The 20,497-nt window shown below is 35.3% G+C and overlaps 1 protein-coding gene across 1 annotated transcript in view; it reads right to left on the reverse strand.

Moving 5' to 3' along the window:
- Positions 1-20,270, reverse strand: part of LOC126368105 (dnaJ homolog subfamily C member 10-like) — an 82,797-nt gene extending 62,527 nt beyond the window's left edge. The window contains exon 1 of the mRNA XM_050011989.1: positions 19,697-20,270. Coding sequence (XP_049867946.1) covers positions 19,697-19,859 — 163 coding nt within the window. The 5' untranslated portion in view covers positions 19,860-20,270. The remainder of the gene's footprint in view (positions 1-19,696) is intronic.
- Between the last annotated feature and the right edge of the window lie 227 nt (positions 20,271-20,497).

Here is a 20,497-nt window from a genome sequence, read left to right on the forward strand (position 1 = left end):
GTACGTGTAATTGTTGCAAAATATAATAACATCATCTGTTTCAAGTATTACTGCGAAGATATGAAATGATACCAGTCTGTGCTTTTTATAAACAACGGATTTTCCTGTTACATTTTTTTCTTAATACTTATAGTTACCATGGAGCCTTGGTACCCTAGTTGGAAGAACGCTTCGAAGGAAGAACTCCTCACTGTAAGTTCGCAAGTTCAAATCCAGCACGGCCCGCAGCAACAATCCTTTGATTTTCAAAATCGTTTTTCGAATTCATGGTTCGATCACTTATCACATGATCAGCGGTGAAGGAAAACATCGCGAGAAAACCCACATTCCCGAGAAATGTATTTCGGAGTTATGTGACTTACTTAATCTGTATTGGGCTGGTTTTCCCTTCGTGGGTTGGAAGGTCAGACAGGCAGTCGCTTCTGTCAAAAACCGGGCCTGTGTAATCTTCAGGGTAGGTAAGCGGACCCTATGAAAATGGGATAACGCTAGGGAAATTATGATTTATAGTTACCATGGAGTAGAAGTGTGTGTGTGTGCGTGTGCGTGCGTGCGTGCCTGTGAGTGTGTGTGTGTGTGTGTGAAGAAGAATATGTATTGTGTGTGTAAGGTGTGAGTACAGAGATGACGACTGACAGAGATGGACACATCATTGTGCAGACTCCACTTAGAGTGGAATAAGGGCAAGAGGATGATGACTTATAGTTACCACGTAAAATCGCGCTTGCAACTCTGAAGGATAGACAAAGATACTTGTTTCAATATCAATAACTATGTGACGAAAGGTTATCTGCTGCCCACGTGTAGCATAATATATAAAACGTGATTTCTTATATTACGTATAGTAAGTAAATTGATATCGGCAATATCGCTAAGTGATATTTTTTGTTGATGTCAATGTCATAAATTCGTCAGATATTTTGCGTATTTTTACAAATTATATTGGCAACATTGATTTTGACAGATGCGACGGTTCACTGATATTGCGAATGTACGACTCATGGTAAGCTCAATCCTATGATAAGCTGCTAGCCCTTCGATGACGCAAGTGTTACCAGTGTTACCATTAAATTCATATCTCCAACATTCCAATGAAATAATTAATTAAGTAATAGAAATCTCTCAACATTTATTACGGCGAACATAAAAGCACCTATAATAATTATAGTATAGATAATCAGTTCGATATCTGCGGCCAACGAACGATTCAATATCACGGTCACAGGTCACATAATCACATTACAGCTGTGATCTACTACCACAGATATAAAGCAAAAAATATGTTGTACAATTAACGACATTTTAAGACTTTGAAGTTTAAATTATTTGAAAAGTAGTCGGTACCTACCTATGTATTTTTTACGTGATTTAACCTTTGACTGCCAGTTGCTGATAAACTTTCTGATTACATAATTATCTGCCGTATAAGTACCTGGAACCTTACAGAGGGCAGCAGTAATTGTCAGTACTATTCACAGGCGGAGGACAGGAGTCCTAGTACAGCTTTGTAATAGACTACTCTGGGCGCCATCTCACTTGCGTCCGACAGAGTACTGCGGGGCGAAAGGCAAGAGGGGAAACCACTACCCTATTTTTCCCTAAGAAAAAGTAGCATAGAGAATGCTACACCGACAAAAGCGTGGCTCTTAAATTAGTAATGATGTGATAGGTATCTGATGAATTTGTGTCCAGTTAATGGCAATAGACTAGGCTTCCCTTATTATATGACTTAACATAGCTGCCGAGGAGTGAATCTATAATACTATCCACTTCTATGTACAACTTTGGGGATGCAGGTCTCACGCTGTTAAGTACCTGATAGATCGTACTTTTATGCGCTAGATAAAGTTCTGGATAGGCTATTAGACACCTACCAGTAAATGGTGAAAAAGGCCTTTAGAAGAGGACAAATAATTAATTATAAATTGCGTTATGTATTTACTATACAGCTGTGTCACAAAGTCACGAGTGACACGGGCCTAGGGTACTGATAACGATTATTTACTTTGTGAACATGTGATAGCGATTACATGAAGGGGTTAAAGTAGAAAGCGACGTGAACGAAGCTGAAGAGGGATTTTATAGGACTAGTCTTGTAAAAAAAGCAAGCGGACCTCTTGAAAATGGGATAACGCTAGGCAGATGATGAAAAGGCTTACTTAATAGTCCGCATTCGTACCCTCAGCTCAGAGGACAATTTACAACACACAACACAATTTAGGACATTTCTATTTAAGACGCCAGGAGCCGAGGTTTTTCATAGTTTTCCTCAGCTATACAGGTTGGGAGAAGCTGCAGTAGTTTTAGGCGGATGAGACGTTTGTTATGTAAAAAAATACGAATCAAAGTGTAACTATGTTACTAACTGAATAAATAATATATATTTTTGATTTCGAATTTGAATTCAGGCTGGTAAAAAGAAAAATAGGACTTCACCGTGCTTAGAGAAAACGCGGAAAGAGAAAAGCTGGTTGCCAATAAGAACTACGGGATCAAATCCCGTTGGAGGCAGAATTTTTATTATTTCTCTGTTTGTGAATATTACGTCAGGTCCTTGGCCAGATGATGATTCTGCCATCTTTCTTTTTGACAAGACTTATTGAAAATTTGTCGCAAACGACATTAACACTTTCAAGTACAGAACGTCTACGGACGTTCCGATTCCAAGGTGTCATACTACCTTTTTATTTATTATGAACCATCAATGATCTCTGTCCGTGAAAGGGTTAATTACTTGGCTGGACAAATGGGGAGCGCTCGTCATAATCGTTTGAAATTTGGCCCGTTGAATACGCAGGTACTTAGGATGATTTACATTACAATAACATAAAAGTAAAAACAAATCACAAAATTGTAAAGAAAAAATAATTTTCCATAATTTTAATACATTTCCGGTTTCCGGTAGGTATTCATTTCCTAACATAACAATTTATTTTAATAAGTTATTATGGTTTAGTTTTCATAACAGAAATATAGTTACCTACCGTACCGTACCTTACCGGACAGTACCTACACATTTCCCTATAATATATATATATAAAAAAAAAACACTTACAAACATGTAATAAATTACGTATTAAGAAATTTACATTTAAATTTGTTTTTGTTGGATTATGCCGTCTATACGAATGAAGCTGACTTTGCTTAGTATATAATTTAAGCATGTTTTTGGTCTTATTTGCTAAGTTTTGTTGACCTTACGTTTGTCTTTTCCTGTCCTGTAGGTTACTTAAAAGGCATTTTTCATCACTGTTCAACGGATTTTATATGCGTAAACGGTTAAGCGCGAGCGTGCGCAGTGGCAGTGGTTAGTGCGTAAAATGTGTAATTAAATTAAAATATTACAGAAACACAAAGCTATTGGAGAATATTGCACGGGTATTAAATATGATAATTGAACGCGGTTGCAACGCAAACCAGCGTGCAGCGCCAGCGTTGAAACTGACCCTGCGCTGCTTATGACCTGACTTTGGTATACCTAAACTTAATACTGATGAAACTTAACAAGTGAGTAGGTAGAGCGTGGTAGGCGTTCTGCTCATGATCCGGAGGTCCCGGGTTTGAATCCCGGTGGGGACAAATCACTCTTGTGATCCCTAGTTTCGTTAGGACATTGCAGGATGATCATTGTCCAGAAGTAAGATAATCTGTGCTTCGGAAGGCACGTTAAGCCGTTCGTCGCGCTTACTACTTACTGATGTAAGTACGTAGTCGTTACTTGAGTCACGTCAGGGGCGGCTCAATAATAAACCTGACACCAGGGTTGATGAGGTTGGTCATCCGCCTCACAACCCACACGATAGGAGGAGTAGGTAGAGAATTTTGAATAGTGTTATCAGTGCCTACTTATAACCGATATAGGACTAAGTAGCGGGCGGAAATTAAACATGTTCGTAAGTATGTCTGCTTATTTGCCACCCTTTCACGTTTACACCAGTATATCAAAGCATGAGTCGCTTTTTTGCCACCGCCGCCAGTGTATGTGGAAACAAAATAAAATGTAAGTCAAGCAAATTGTGTCACTAATAATTCATGCCACTATCAAGCGTGCATGTGACGACACGTCATTATTAATTTTTATTAACTTGCAGAACACGCATGCATATCTTAATAATTGCCAATCAATAAGCTGCTCTTTTACTGGAACATGACAGTTGACAAACAATGATAATGTATACCTATTTATAAAATCATGAGAGTAAGCAGCTTTAAATTAAATGTTATGTTGTTACCGCGAAATATCACATCCGGGGCCTTATTTTTGCATTGTTTGTAATATGTACCTAATCATTTTTCAACTCACGTTCAAAAATGATTACATATTAACAACATCAAAACTTAAAATACCTATGTTCACACTGTCGATGCTCAAAACGTCGAAACTCCAAATATCGAATAGATTAAAACACCAACAATCATACAAAAATATATAAATAAAACATAATAAATCATTAATAAATAATTGATTAAATAAGTAGAAAATAGTTATTTAGTTCATCGATCAATTAAGCATAGATAATAGATTATATTGACCATAGGTCATTTGGGTGTCGACTAATCAAGCTATCGATACTCTAGATTGCGATGTTATAATCGTTAGATATTTTGAGTTTCGACGTTTTCAGCATATACAATTTAAGCATAGGTATTTTAACAACTTTAAGTTTCGATGTTGCAATATGTAACCTCAAAAATATATACCCGTTTCACATAGCACGAGAGAACCTGTCATTGGCAAGATGCGACAGGTATATATTTTCACACGCGAGTTTAGCCATTAGAGACGGTCGATCAGCTCGCGGCAGAAACCCTTCAGTACCTATACGCGCTCTCTTAAGTTTGCTATCTTAAATATCGGATAAAAGCTCTCACTAGCTCTCTGCGCTCCTATAAAGGACAGACTTCCTTTTATATTATACCAAACTACCTATTAATAAGTACGAAACTTGGCATTAGGTTTTTGCTACTTATAATTTCTTAGTAAATTAATTATCATATTCCGGCCGTAAGTAGTTTACCTATTTACACTGTGGCATTAGCCCAATTTGGTCAGACGTCCTATCGGTAGCAATACAATGACCCTACGGAGTAGGTCAGTGGGCAGTTTACTTTGATAACTTATTTAAACTATTACTCAACGGATTCAAGCCGATTGGCTTAGAATGCTGTTTTCACGACCCTATTTGATATAGATAATGGTGCTTATTCCAGTACATATCATCTATTTATTTATTATAAGTTATACCTGTCTTTTATTTATCCGCCGAAAAGGAAAGGGACGGGTAATAAAATCTTGCGTGACAGGTGACGCGTGTGGGCTGTGGTAGGGAACGCTCAGTGCGCGAGTTGGAATCATGCTTCTTCTTCTTCTTTCCTGTGGGTTGTGAGATCAATGACGGACCTCATCAACTCTAGTGTCAGGGTCACTTTAAAAGTATTTTTTTAAATTTAGGTAGGTACATACACTTTAGACGTTGCAATCTCTTCTGTCGTGAGTGATAGTCCTTTTTTCATACTAAATCATTGCTGCTGCTTCTTTGTATTTTCACTCACACTGACAGTTTTTTCTTTAAAATTTGCTATTTTCTTTTTTTTTACGTCGACCGTGACCTACAGACAATTACTAAATTATGAAATTGTGTGTAATTAAGACATTATGTATGTATATCATCATCATCATCATCTCCCTAGCATTATCCCGTTTTTCACAGGGTCCGCTTAAATAACCTGAAGATTTGACAGGTCCGGGTTTTTACAGAAGCGACTGCCTGCCTGACCTTCCAACCCGCGAAGAGAAAACCAGCCCAATACAGGTTAGGTCACATACCTCCGAAAATGCGTTTCTCGGGAATGTGGGTTTTGAGGTAAGTATTATATATATATACCTTATCTTCTATACTATAATAAATCTGTAGAGAGGTCAATTCTGTACATTAAATATTTTTTCAAAATAACTATCAGGGGGTGATAAGTGATCGATACTGATGCCAAAAATGCAATCAGTAAAATTTTTGTCTGTCTGTCTGTCTGTCTGTCTGTCTGTCTGTCTGTCTGTCTGTATGTTCCTTATAGAAACAAAAACTACTGGACGGATTTTAATGAAACTTGGTACAATTATTCTTCACACTCCTGGACAGGTTATAGTATACTTTTCATCACGCTACAATCAATAGGAGCAGAGTAGTGAAGGGAAATCCTTTTGTATGAAAAATCTAAACCACTCAAGTTAGACGTTTGAAATTTGGCATGCAGGTACCTTAGATACCGTAGAGGTGCACCAAGAAAGGAATTCCCGAAATTCCTACGGGAACGGGAATTAGCGGGAAAATCCTTTTGTATGAAAAATCTAAACCACTCAAGTTAGACGTTTGAAATTTGTTATGCAGGTACCTTAGGTAACGTAAAGGTGCATTAAGAAAGGAATTCTCGAAATTCTTACGAAAACGGGAATTAGCGGGAAAATCCTTTTGTATGAAAAATCTAAACCATTCAAGTTAGATGTTTGAAATTTGTCATGCAGGTACCTTCGATACCGTAGAGGTGCACTAAGAAAGGAATTCCCGAAATTCCCACGGGAACTGGAATTAGCGGAAAAATCCTTTTGTATGAAAAATCCAAACCACTCAAGTTAGACGTTTGAAATTTGGCATGCAAGTACCATAGATACCGTAGAGGTATACTAAGACAGGAATTCCCGAAATTCCCACGGGAACGGGAATTAGCGGGAAAATCCTTTTGTATGAAAAATCTAAACCACTCAAGTTAGACGTTTGAAATTTGTCATGCAGGTATCTTAGGTACCGTGGAGGTGCACTAAGAAAGGAATTCCCGAAATTCCCACGGGAATGGGAATTAACGGGAAAATCCTTTTGTATGAAAAATCTAAACCATTAAAGTTAGATGTTTGAAATTTGGCACGCAGGTACCTTAGATACCGTAGAGATGTACTAAGAAAGGAATTCCCGAAATTCCCACGGGAACGGGAATTAGCGGGAAAATCCTTTTGTATGAAAAATCTAAACCACTCAAGTTAGACGTTTGAAATTTGTCATGCAGGTATCTTAGGTACCGTAGAGATGTACTAAGAAAGGAATTCCCGAAATTCCCACGGGAACGGGAATTAGCGGGAAAATCCTTTTGTATGAAAAATCCAAACCACTCAAGTTAGACGTTTGAAATTTGGCATGCAAGTACCATAGATACCGTAGAGATGTACTAAGAAAGGAATTCCCGAAATTCCCACGGGAACGGGAATTAGCGGGAAAATCCTTTTGTATGAAAAATCCAAACCACTCAAGTTAGACGTTTGAAATTTGGCATGCAAGTACCATAGATACCGTTGAGGTATACTAAGAAAGGAATTCCCGAAATTCCCACGGGAACGGGAATTAGCGGGAAAATCCTTTTGTATGAAAAATCCAAACCACTCAAGTTAGACTTTTGAAATTTGGCATGCAGATACCTTAGGTACCGTAGAAGTGCACTAAGAAAGGAATTCCTGAAATTCCTACGAGAACGGGAATTAGCGGGAAAATCCTTTTGTATGAAAAATCTAAACCACTCAAGTTAGACGTTTGAAATTTGTCATGCAGGTATCTTAGGTACCGTGGAGGTGCACTAAGAAAGGAATTCCCGAAATTCCCACGGGAATGGGAATTAACGGGAAAATCCTTTTGTATGAAAAATCTAAACCATTAAAGTTAGATGTTTGAAATTTGGCACGCAGGTACCTTAGATGCCGTAGAGATGTACTAAGAAAGGAATTCCCGAAATTTCCACGGGAACGGGAATTAGCGGGAAAATCCTTTTGTATGAAAAATCTAAACCACTCAAGTTAGACGTTTGAAATTTGGCATGCAGGTACTTTAGTAAACTTAAAGCTTAGTTGCAACAGGATATTACAAAATTCCCACGGGAACGGTAGTTAGCGGCAAAAAACATTTGTATGAAAAAATCAAATCTAAATAAAAAGAGAAACTGACTGACTCAGTGACTGACATATCAACGCATAGCCTGAACGGCTAAACGTAGGCATTTGAAATTTGGAAGGGACATAGCTTAGGTACCGTAGAGGTGCACTAAGAAAGGAATTCCCGGAATTCCCACGGGAACGGAAATTAGCGGGAAAATCCTTTTGTATGAAAAATCTAAACCGCTTAAGTTAGACGCTTGAAATTTGGCATGCAGGTACCTTAGTTAACTTAAAGCTTAACTGCAACAGGATATTGCAAAATTCCCACGGAAACGGGAGTTAGCGGGAAAAAAACATTTGTATGAAAAAATCGAAACCGCGTAAGATAGATGTTTTCAATTCAATTCAATTAAATTATTTATTGAATTCCATGTAGTACAATGGGGTGTTACATAGGCATAGGAACTAAAACATGGACCCTGTAGGGCACAGCAACGTTGAAGGGAAGAGAAAATTAAAATTAAAACTCAATGAACAATCAATTAAAAAAAAAACAATTCAATCAATTGATTCAGTCTAGCATGCATGCATACCTTAGTAAATATAAAGTTTATTTTTGGCTGTATTTTGAAAAATGGGAGTTATTGGGAAAAAAAATGTATGAAAAAATCTAAACTGCATAAGTTAGATGCTTGAAATTTGATATGCACTCCCACGCACACAAAGATCTCTCTCTTATATAACACGCCACGCGGACGAAGTCGCGGGCAAAAGCTAGTAAAGTTAATAAATTATTATTAAATTATAAATAGGTACAATACACACTAGTATATGGTCTCAACTTAACTAAATAAAAGTATTTTTTCGGAGACTAGGTACTTATTAATCTACTTTAATCTTATTTAAATATAGAATCTATTTATAGAATATTCCACGGTATTTTCAATCTCGCAAAAAAAGTATGAGTATTCTAACGGAAGCTTTCCGATTGACGTAGGTTAGAACGTTCGAGTCGGCGACAGCCTGGCTATTATGAATGCAAAAAACCTGCTAATGATACTATCTATATATTGATCCATTTGACAAACAAATACGCCTGTGTGTAGTTGTATATAGTTCAATAACTAAAATGCTTATTTTAATTTTGATAAAACTAATAGAAAGTAAGTATAATACTTTCTACTTCTACCAATTACTGTCGATTTACAATGATAAACTACAGTGATATCGTTACATTTGTAGTCGTGAGCACACAGTCATAGTCGTGTGCTTATGTGTTTACTGCAATATCAATTGGTATGTAAATGCCTAGAATATTTATATATAATTCAAAATTTTAAGGCGTATGAGTATATATTGGTGTATGAGTATATGGCTACTTCTATCAAAATAGCGATTGTAACATAATATAACAAATACTTTATTGCACAAACAGGAAAATACGTACATAACATAACAAAAAGAGAATTATCAAAATCGGTTCATAAACGACGAAGTTATCCCCGACCAAACATAAAAAAAAAAAACGGTCGATTTGAGAACCTTCTCCTTTTTTGAACTCGGTAAAAAGAGAAATATAAAGTACTTTGTTATTTGTTTTCGAATTCATGTTTGGATCATAAATTATTATCATGTGCGCAGCGGTGAAGGAAAACATCGTGAGGAAACTCAGATTCTCGAGAAATGCATTTTCGGAGGTATGTGACCTAACCTGTATTGGGCTGGTTTTTTCTTCGCGGGTTGGAAAGTCAGACAGGCAGTTGCTTCTGTAAAAAACCGGGCCTGTCAAATCTTCAGGTTAGATAAGCGGACCTTGGGAAAACGGGATAATGCTAATGAAAGTAAATATCAGTGCGTGTCATTACAGTAGTGCATTAGTGGCTTTAGAACAAAATATACAAATTCCGTGCACTCTGTGCCGAAGAGTAGGTACCTATAAAGGTACTTTATTATTTTATTCTTAGTAGTAAAGGTAATGAAATAGTAATGGTGTGTTGTAGGTACCTAATTTATTCTTAAGTAAATGATGGCCCGATACACGTGCTAGTTTATAGCCAGGACAAATAGTTTGTACATTCCTCAGATTTATAACAAGTTTATGTATAATCATCACAATATAATATAATGGATTTATGTACATTCAATTAAGTACTTAAGTGGTAAGTACATTTATTGTTCATGTTATATAAAAAAGTACTCTGAACTGATTTGACCTCTGGATAAGGCAGTAAAATTGCACTAATTATTTTAATTATAAATGATGGTTTTTTAATGGTTAGTAAGTATACTGACTATTATTAATATATACATAATATATTTAATTACGGTTTTAGCTAAAAGGTTAAGGATGACAGACATATGCATCTTTTATCTTTGTTTTTGGGCATTCATGATGACCCTTTTTATTACAACCATCTCACATCCATTATTATTCTGATCAAAATAAAGAAAAGCAATATAGGTGGCATTATAATTCTGTACATAACGTGATCCATATAATAAGAAACAATTACATAGTATAACAATAAGTTATATAGGGTGTTAGAGAAATCGTAACGAATACTGAGGGGGTGATTCAGACCATGATTCTGAGTTAACATCAAGTGGAATTTGCCGTCGTAAAATTCATGTTTATATGGTGTGTTTTTGAAGATTTATATTGCTTTTTAGATGATTTGCTTTGATGTGGCCTTTTTAACCCCCTTGTTCGGCGAAAAGGCGGGACGCCGTAGGCCGTATTAAAACATTGACTTACAAGTCGTCTATCTTATTTTTGGTTTCAGTCTGCCGGGACTGCATGAGAACCGCGCTGCGCGCGGCGCGAATCATATTGAGCGCTTCGATCAATAGCTGTTTGACGTCCATCCACGTAGATAGCATTCGTAACGTTTGTTGGTCCAAGCGCTCGACATAATTCGCACCGCGCGAGGTGCGCTTGTCATGCAGACCCGACTGATTACATTACGATTTATTAATGTAGGTACACAACTAAAAAGTCACTAAAATCAATATTAAATAATTGGCTAATGAAATACGCGTTTATATATAACGTGACTTTGCTCCCATTTCAACAATCTCGTAAACTAATTGTTTACGATACTTACTGAATAATATCAACTTTGTACAGATTCGTATAGAAAGTAGGCTATCGCCTTGGCGGAGTCAAGGTTATTTACATACATTATGTATAAAGCATCTTCCATCCTTTAGGTATAAAGGCATTGAATTTGATGGATTTTTTTTCGGGCAGTTATAATTATGTAGTAAGTATAAAATTATCTAAATATTTTATTCATAGGTACATAATTTTCTTCAGGAGAACGCGTCGAAGCAGACAGAGACCCAAAAGAACATACCTACAAAAGCGCTTCAAACGATTTGAAAGTATTACGTTTACGAAGATACGATTTAATAGTACCAATCTGTTCAGACAGAACTGTGGAAAAAGATAGGGGGCCTCCCCTATCTGCATAGCAATGACACAAAAATATTATTTAGAAACTCGTAAACGAATCGGTACCTAATGAAAATAAACTTTCTATTTAAGGGTTCATTACGTACCTAGTACCTACATATTCTCTTTGCCTTTTAAATTATCAATTGCTCAACTTGAACTATCAATGTCGTTTGCTATCGATACCCAAATGGCGATTGTTTATTCATGTATCGTTGCTTGTCATGCTGATTCCGAATAATGGTTTTTACGTCAGAAACGTTTTTCTAAGTGATGCAACTTCAGTGCCTCAGATTTAGAAATTATTTTTCGATATCTTATTTTATATCGTTTATTAACTACATTGAAAGATTTTTGAACGTATAAAATACCAAATAATAAATTATATTTACTTGCCTATGATTAGCCCAGGTGCTTTTTTTGACATGACTTATTGTTGATTTGCCGCAAATGGAATTAACTATTTGGCTGGGTAGGCCCGATGCGGATCAGATGCATTGTTAGCATCCAATGTTTATTGCCTATTGCGACTTTTTGTTATTTTCTGACAAGTATTAATAACTTACTTAAGGGTGTTGGGACTAGATGGCTTAAGTGCAGCCACACCATTCGGTGAAATATTTTTTTTGTCATAGATAAACTAACATAATAATAACGTATAGGAACTAAACTAGGGTCCCTTCAAATAATTTTATTTGAAGTAAGTACTACTAAAGTTTACTTGAAGTACCTATAACATGAGGTAAGAATAAAATTGTTCGTACTTAATGATGACCCTTTGATATGCACTTTTAGGTTCACTGATTTCGCGTAATTTGTTCTTAGAGAATATTTTTTTAGAGTAGCAATTCCGTCGAGGTTTTTCATTCGCTTCTCGGACCAGCGGACAGCGGATGTATATTCTAATCATAAATTCACGTTCCTGTATGCAGACAAGCTTTTCTCTTGGTGATAGAAAAGGTGGATGTGTCAGTGTTGAATGCACCAAAAAAACACGATATAAAAGTAATCGGTATTGAGTGGTCGTTCTGGTCATATTATGATAAACAAATTGACGTCAAGAATATATATTTTAATTGGTTGACGTTTTTTATGTAGGTTGACCACTTCTACTTCGCGTCGTCGTTTTCATTTACTAATGCTCCGAGTAGGTAAAGGTATGTGTTTACCGTCAATATGCGATTTGCGCATTTGTTCCTTTACGTAAGTGATTCATAAAACAGCGCCGTACATACACACATACTTAAACTCACGTCTATTTCCCACCGGGGTAAGCAGAGACTATGGAATTCCGTTTGCTTCGATCCTAACACACTTCTCTTGCTTCCTCCGCATTCATCAATCGTTTCATACACGCACACGCCGGTAAAACAGTGCGGTAGTAGTTAGGTACCTAATTATTTAATCTGTGGCAGTGCGGCATCTGTCTTATTGTGCAGACAATAAGATACTCACTACTAGTGCCATAAAAAAAAGGTACTCACTTCAGATCCTGATTCTGAATGTTAAGTACTTGTATTGTACTATGTTTTATGAGTAATTAAATAATTTGAATTTCGAATTTATTAGTAATCTTTTATTTGCTTAGGGTAGGTACGCTGACACAACTGAGTATTAAGTCAATGTTACAGATAATTTAACCAGCTTTATTATTTGCATGCTAATGTAAAAACAAACACTTAGGGAAAACATTTTTTTATGAATTATCCATTCGCGTTTAAATGTCTTAATTTTAATGGGTTTTGGTGTTGGTATGAACTGTGTAATTGACCTTACAATAATGCTTATGACCAAAATTACCCATGTAAACCTTTTTAAGTACTTACTGTTAAAAGAAGTTACCAAAGAATAACATTGATTGACTTCCGCATTTGTTCTTTGTACGATTGTGATTCGGCAGCCTTAGGCCTGTTTAATTTTAGTTTTTTTTTCTGTTTATGTCATAACGACAATGAAATGTTTATTCATTGATACAGTCATGGACTCATTGCTTATTCAAACATTAATATTGAAACTTGATCGTCAAACAAAGTAAGTTGTCTCTTGTAGGTTCATTTTAATCATCATCGTCATCTATCGTGTGGGTTGTGAGGTGGATTACTAACCCTATCAACCCTGGTACTAGGGTTACTATTAAACCGCCAAAACTCAAACTGAGTGAAAAAGTATCAAAAAGTCAAGAAAGTTTTTGTGGATGAGATAAACTTTTCCTTTACTCTATAAGCTCTCAGGTTTTACGGTACCATACTCTACCACGTAATAAAAACGTAGACAATCGGGACAACTGGTTGCAATGTAGGTTGAAACTTCGTTAACGGCATGATTTTAGTATAAAGTACATCCAGTTAGGTTTCCTGGCATGATCTCAAGACATTGTATTCTAAGTAAGCATTGTTGTATAACAATTGTCTCGTGATAACCGAGCCAATTGCATTTTCCCAAGAATGTGCAATCAGCATAATGCAATTCTAGGGATTGCGGAGTAACATAGCATTAAAATATTTGGTGTTGGGTAAAATAGGCATGCCAGTACAAAATTAAGACAACAAGCCTGAGGATGCGAATTTTGTGAGGATGCGTCGTCTGAGAGGGTTATTTATTTGAAAAAGCCCCAGTGAACCGATAGCGAAAAGCGCTGAATTAGGTAAATCGTCGACCACGCCGACAGGGTCGATATCATGTTTGCAGTAGTGTTGCCGAAAAATCGATAGTTTTACTATCGATAGTAAACAGCCAAAATCTTCTACCCAACCGATATATAATAAAATCATCTACCTTTTTTGGCGATACTATTGATAAGCAAAGATAGTATCGATACTATCGATAGTTAAAAGATGAAAAACTATCGATAGAATCGATACTATCGATAGTATCGATAGTTGAAAAACAAAAAACTATCAATACTATCGATAGTATCGATACTATCGATTAATTATCGATACTATCGTTTTTTGGTAAACTATCGATAGTTCGATCGAAAACTATCGATACGCGCTATCGAGCGGCAACACTAATTTGCAGTCCCTAGCTGATTGCCAGCCTTTATGGCTATATTTAAGTAATCGTCGGGTTGGCCTTCGAGTGTCGATATTTTTCAGCACAAATTTCGATGATAAATATTTGAAACGTACCTAACATGACCTAAGTATATTTATAATATTATGATAAGAAAGTTATTTAAAAAATAATTAAGATAAATAATAATAATAAAAAGATTAAGGCATGTGCTGGGAGTCCTAATCAGTATGCTCAGGCAGAACTGAAATCGGTGTAGATTATATTACCTACGCAAGTATCATACTAGATAGTTAATCATCATAACTCTAACACAGCTACTTATAACATGATAACTTTGCAACGTTATCTTCAGGTAGGTTGGTTAGCTACTTATTGTCTTTCCATACGGGATGAATTAATTAAAAAGTAATTAAATGACTCTCATTTTTTGTTCTCTTGCTTTTTTCATGCAAGAATATTGTCGAAAATCCTTTAGGTAATTATTTAGGTACCTATAGATTTTTCAATTTTGTTGTGTAGTAGCTTGCGTCAATCAAATTTTTTATATTTTAAATAAAATGTTTAGAAATTAGTCAAGTAGTATTTTAGTAAAGCATTTTAACTTTCTGAGAGTGTTTTTATCTCTTAATACGAGATATTTTAATGTAAAAATAGTCTTAAATTAACTTAATGCACGCGAGACTCGTATTATTTAATTAAAATGCTATTAAACTTCATACATTGTATGTAATTGCTCCTGTCAGTCTTTTGATGCTATCATGATGAATATTTTAGTTCAGTTTTTATTTAATTCCTGTTGGCCTTTCGGGGGTTAAGATCTGAAAGTAGCCTGATCTTTAAATACGTGTAGGTATTTTTAATCTCTGAACCGGCGTGCGTGTATGAAACAATTGACAAATGTGGAGGAAGCAAGGATCGAAGCAAATGGAATTGAATAGTATCTGTTTACTCCGGTGGGAAATAGGCGTGTTTTTATGTATTTTTAATTGCGTGTGTATGAGTAATTGGGTATGCCAAGGATACTTGTATGTTAGTGTTTGCATGTATGGATGGATGGTATAAGTATACGTATGCCAGGATGTTACGCTCTAGAGCTCAGGTGGATCAATCACTTTCTAATAATGTTGTGCCAACAGCTGGGGGTTAAAAAGGCCACATTGAATCTACAAAGATCAATGGTCTAACAGAAAGCTCGGTGAAGTTCTTAGTTCATCTTGCGACAGATGTACCTCTGACTACCCTAATTGGGATATAGTCGCGAGCTTATATTATGTGTCATCGAATCAATTCGTCTAAAAACATTATTTATTGACATTAGTTGACATTGCGCACTTACTTTTATTTGCGCAAATGTCAAATTGCTGTAGTATTTTAGATGAATTGCAACAATGTGGCGTTGTTAAACTCCCTGCCGGGTCGGCATGACAACCGCACCGCGGGCGGCGCTAATTATATCGAGCACTTGGACCAATAAACGATACGAATGCTATCTACGTAGATGGATGGCAAGCGGTTATTGGTCGAAGCGCTCAATATGATTCGCGCCGCGCGCGGCACGGAAGACATGCAGACCCGGCTGGAGTGGTTTTCGGGAGAGTTTAAACCTCCCGTATACGGACACGCGCGAAAATATTCTAAAAATATGCGGACACCACTGTCAGGGGTTGCATTATTTGTGGGTATGTGTTCGCATTGCGCACTTATTTTTATGTGCGCAAATGTCAAATTGTAATATTGTCTTTTAGAGGAATTGCTTCGATGTGGCCATTTTAACCTCCCTTGTCTCTCTTGGAAATCGGGACAAGCGGGCCAGGTCACTTGCCTTGAAGTCTTAAAAAGGGTGATTGTCAGTTTTGTTTAAACAATCGAATTTTTTTTTAGATTATGGACATACTCATCAAAAAAATTCACAACATCCGTGATACACACACTCTAGAAAAGCTAACGAACTTTTTTTTAAATTTAAATGATCAAAGTCATTTAATCACGCGAAAAGCAACGCGCCATTTTGTAAAATTAAGTCTGTAGACTGGTTGAAAATACAATTTACCTAAACGTGTAAGTAACTTAATACTTACTACAAAGTTTACCTAATTTAACAAGTTGAAGCAAAACCAAAAGTATTTGTAAGTGAAATTTATTTAAATTCGTAGTTTCTTTTAAACGCGCATGTCCAACATTATTACTATTATTATATTCAATTCAATTACTTACTTACTGGCAACAGTTACAAATTCTTTATCTACGACATTCTTTATCAACATTACAAAATTATTTTCTAATAATATTGCCAAATAATTCTTGTAAGTTATTAACTAATTATTGGTTTGGTGTTTTAATTGGGAAAGCATTCCATTTTCGAACCGAATATAAACGCATACAAATCAGTTTTTAAAACCTAGTAAAAACTTGTTATGATAGATAGGGTGATGGGCTGGTCACCTTATACAGTTCATCAAAATATCAAAACCTTTAGTTATATTATAATGTCTTCATGACCTACCTACCTCTGTAGGAATTACGATCGTGAATTTTTATAATGTACGTACGTTAGCTTGACATCCGGTGACTTACGGTCATTGTATTGAAAATAGATACAAAGTGCGTGTATTCCCTTATCACATTATGACGTGTCATGATACGTGTTTTTATTTGCCTAAAATTACTAATTAGGAGGAAAATTTCCAATCTACAACTACGTAACTAACACGTGGCTAAAATTTGATTATTTTTTAAATGAATGGAGTTTTAAACCCCAGGAGTATCTATGTAGGTAGATAATAAATTATAATAATGTTTAACCGTCAATTTAATTTGTTCAGTTAAGGTCATTGTAACGAACTAGGGAATGCAATCCCGACTCGAGATCGCAAATTCGAGATCCCGCGGGATTTTAATTATCAATCCCATAAATTTTCGGGATTTGTAATAGTGAGGTTAATTAAAACAATATTTTTGAAAGAAAACAAAAACCCCTTCAACAATAAATCTTCAATATTACTAACTAAATAAAAAGCCAGTTTCCAACTAGTCAAATCAGTCAGTAGACTTTTTACTAAACGTCAAAACACAAAATGACTATGGAATTTGTTGCACACTGTGACGTCATAGAAAAACGTGATAAAATGTCGGACATTTATTACGTTTTTCTTGACTAAAATTCATAAATAAGTTAAAGAAGACTGGTCATTTCTGCCCCAGGCCCGGCGTGAAAGAAACTTAAGTATCTTATAATTTTCGTCAAATTAGGTAAATTATATCTAAAAAATCCGCATCGCTGAAATAAATGGCGAACATTCTGAATTTGCCTAATGTTCTTCTTAAGGCGTAACATTTTATTTAAGTATTACATTTTTTCGTCATGTTTTTTGTTTATTTTAAGAAGAAAACAATAAAATCCATTATTACCAGTAAAACATATACTTATACAACTCATTTAAAAAATATATGTTTAAAAAAGCTAAAGTTCGAAAAAACTGCAAAATGTTTTTTTTATACATTTTTGGCTCTTCAGGGAATAAATAATGAGGGATTTTCTGACAGATGATTAAAAAAAATGTTTTTAGGTTTTTTACGTAAATTGAAACGTTTCCTGCTTTTTGCGATTTCACTAGTTTTTTCGAGCTATAGCATTTTAAACATAACTTAATAAATGATGTGTATGTGTTTTAACTGGTAATAATGGATTTTAATGTTTGTTCAATAAAAAAAATAGTAATCAAAAAAAGAAACGAAACAACTAAAAATAAAATGTTGCGCCTTTACAAAAACACTAGGCAAATTCAGTATGTTCGCCAAATATTTCAGCGATGCGGACTTTTTAGATTTACTTTACCTAATTTTACAAAAATTATGAGATACGTTTCATTCGCGCCGGGCCTGGGTTAATTTTGTATGGGCCGTGACCAGTCTCCTTTAAAAAAGAAAATATTTTTCGTTAGTTTAAGACTTGTCTTTATCTAGTAATCAGAATTTCATAATTTATCTTGAACCTAGTAGACGACCCAATTAAGTTTTCTTTGGAAATCAACGTAGTTAAAATAAAGTATAACTCAAGGAGATTCGCCTAATCCCGTCAATCTCGAATGGGATCTTGTCATATTATGCTTCGGGATTGATCCCGAAAAATTAGACGAGACCTCGCGAGATCGGGATCCCGCGAGATCTCCGAATGTAGGTAATTCTTTGTTTATTTTTTTCATTATAATTAGGTATATTATCATATGTAAGTATTATACAGGGTTGCAATTCACGAAACTAAATACGTTTATCTAGTTATATAGTTATCATTGTTTTTTTTAAATGATTTTTGTTAAAGGACTTTCCAGCCTATATTCCCAAAAAAAAAAAAATACAAATGGCGCCGTACAGAGTTGCCTTCGTTTAACCTTCTAAGTTCATGGATAATAAACGAATTCATATTTTATCTTTGTTTTTGGGTATAAATGATGACCCTTGTTATTACTGGGTGTAAGTAGTAACAAGGTCATTTATATCTTCTGCCCATTATTATTTTGATCATAATAAAGAAACCAACTAGTCCAGTCAGTTCCAACTAGTCAAATCGGGTTCTTTTTACTAAACGGCAAAACACTAAATTTATATGAAAAAGCACATTGTGACGTCACAGAAAACGTGAAATGGCGGACTTACTATTACGTTTCTTTTGATTAAAATCTAATAAAGAAAAACAATAAGGATAGATGGCAACATAATTTTATGCCATATCTGTCCAAATATCAAGCAAAAAATATTTTTATATAGCCTCTGCCAGTAAATATAATTTTAAATAATTATGTACCCGAGCAATGAGAAACCAGTTAATTAATATGTTACATCTGTACAACGCCATCTATATTGTTTCTGGGGGACGTAGCCTGGATAGTGCCTCATTGACAATACCATATCCAGACATTTTTAAACCAACGGAAGTACCTATGTTTCGCATATGCATAGTGAAAACAGGTAATATAGTAAATAATTATCGTAGTACATTATGTGTAGGTACTTACACATATTTTGTTTAACCTGACTATTATAGATTCATCTTGGATGACGTTAACTATTTGGCCGGATAAATGGAAAGCGCCGAGGGCTGCTGACCCGGTGCAAAGTTTAAAACAAACCGGAATACACAGAAAACCAAACTACTTCTAAATTTGGTTTGTCAAGTTTATAAATAACTTCCAAATATTTTTCCGATGGTCCGTTTGGTAATTTGGTAGAATACTAATTGTTTTATACGTAAAAGACTAAAATCGAACAATAATTGTATAAACCATTATAAAACGAAGCCTGAAGTATTTACTTACTTTTAGATCTGATTCCATCAGACACAGTCAGAGTAATATTGCTGAATTCCACATCCACTGAACTGGGGGTAGGCATGTTAACTTGTAGTGTTCTGCAGTCATGGTGATCCAATTTCTTCACCTTCTGTCCCAAGCCCTGAAGTTTAGCTAAAGCACTCGACATTTTCACTAAAACACTTAAATTATTACTTAAAAAAAGTTTTATTTCATGATCGATCGTTTTTCAGTCACAAAATGTTTTGCGCGACTTGTAACGAAACTATTATTGCAAAATTATTTTTTAAATTAAGAAAAATATTAGTGATGGCCTTTTGTATTTAAAAGGTTTAATTTTAATTTAAATATAAAATGACAAATATTTAAATATCGAACGCTTAAAATCGCGGGATATAATTCGTAGCCGCGCGTGTGCGAAACTCCGCGAGGTCAGTGGCTAACTGATATGCGGGCTGTCCTGACAAACTCGATTAGCGAACAAAACTACACACGACCAACTCCCTGACGCGTCCGATTATATTGTTTTACTTTAAAATTGACTTTAATTAAATGTAATTAACTGCTAGCGTATAACAGAATGTGCGTTCAAGCCTGGCAGTATCAGTAAATACAAGAAAATCTAAGTACGTTTCCATTTAAATGATCATGACGTTTCACCTGAAAAACACCTTGACGTCTTGGCATGCTCGTTCATAACAATGAAGTAATCATTTTAAATATGATTTTTATGTTTATGATGACAAAATACACTTAGCAATAAACTAATTACAAAGGCGTCTTGTCAAGGGCCGTTTGGTATTATCA

The sequence above is a fragment of the Pectinophora gossypiella genome, chromosome 7 (assembly GCF_024362695.1).
Source record: "Pectinophora gossypiella chromosome 7, ilPecGoss1.1, whole genome shotgun sequence".
NCBI classification, from domain to species: Eukaryota; Metazoa; Arthropoda; class Insecta; order Lepidoptera; family Gelechiidae; genus Pectinophora; species Pectinophora gossypiella.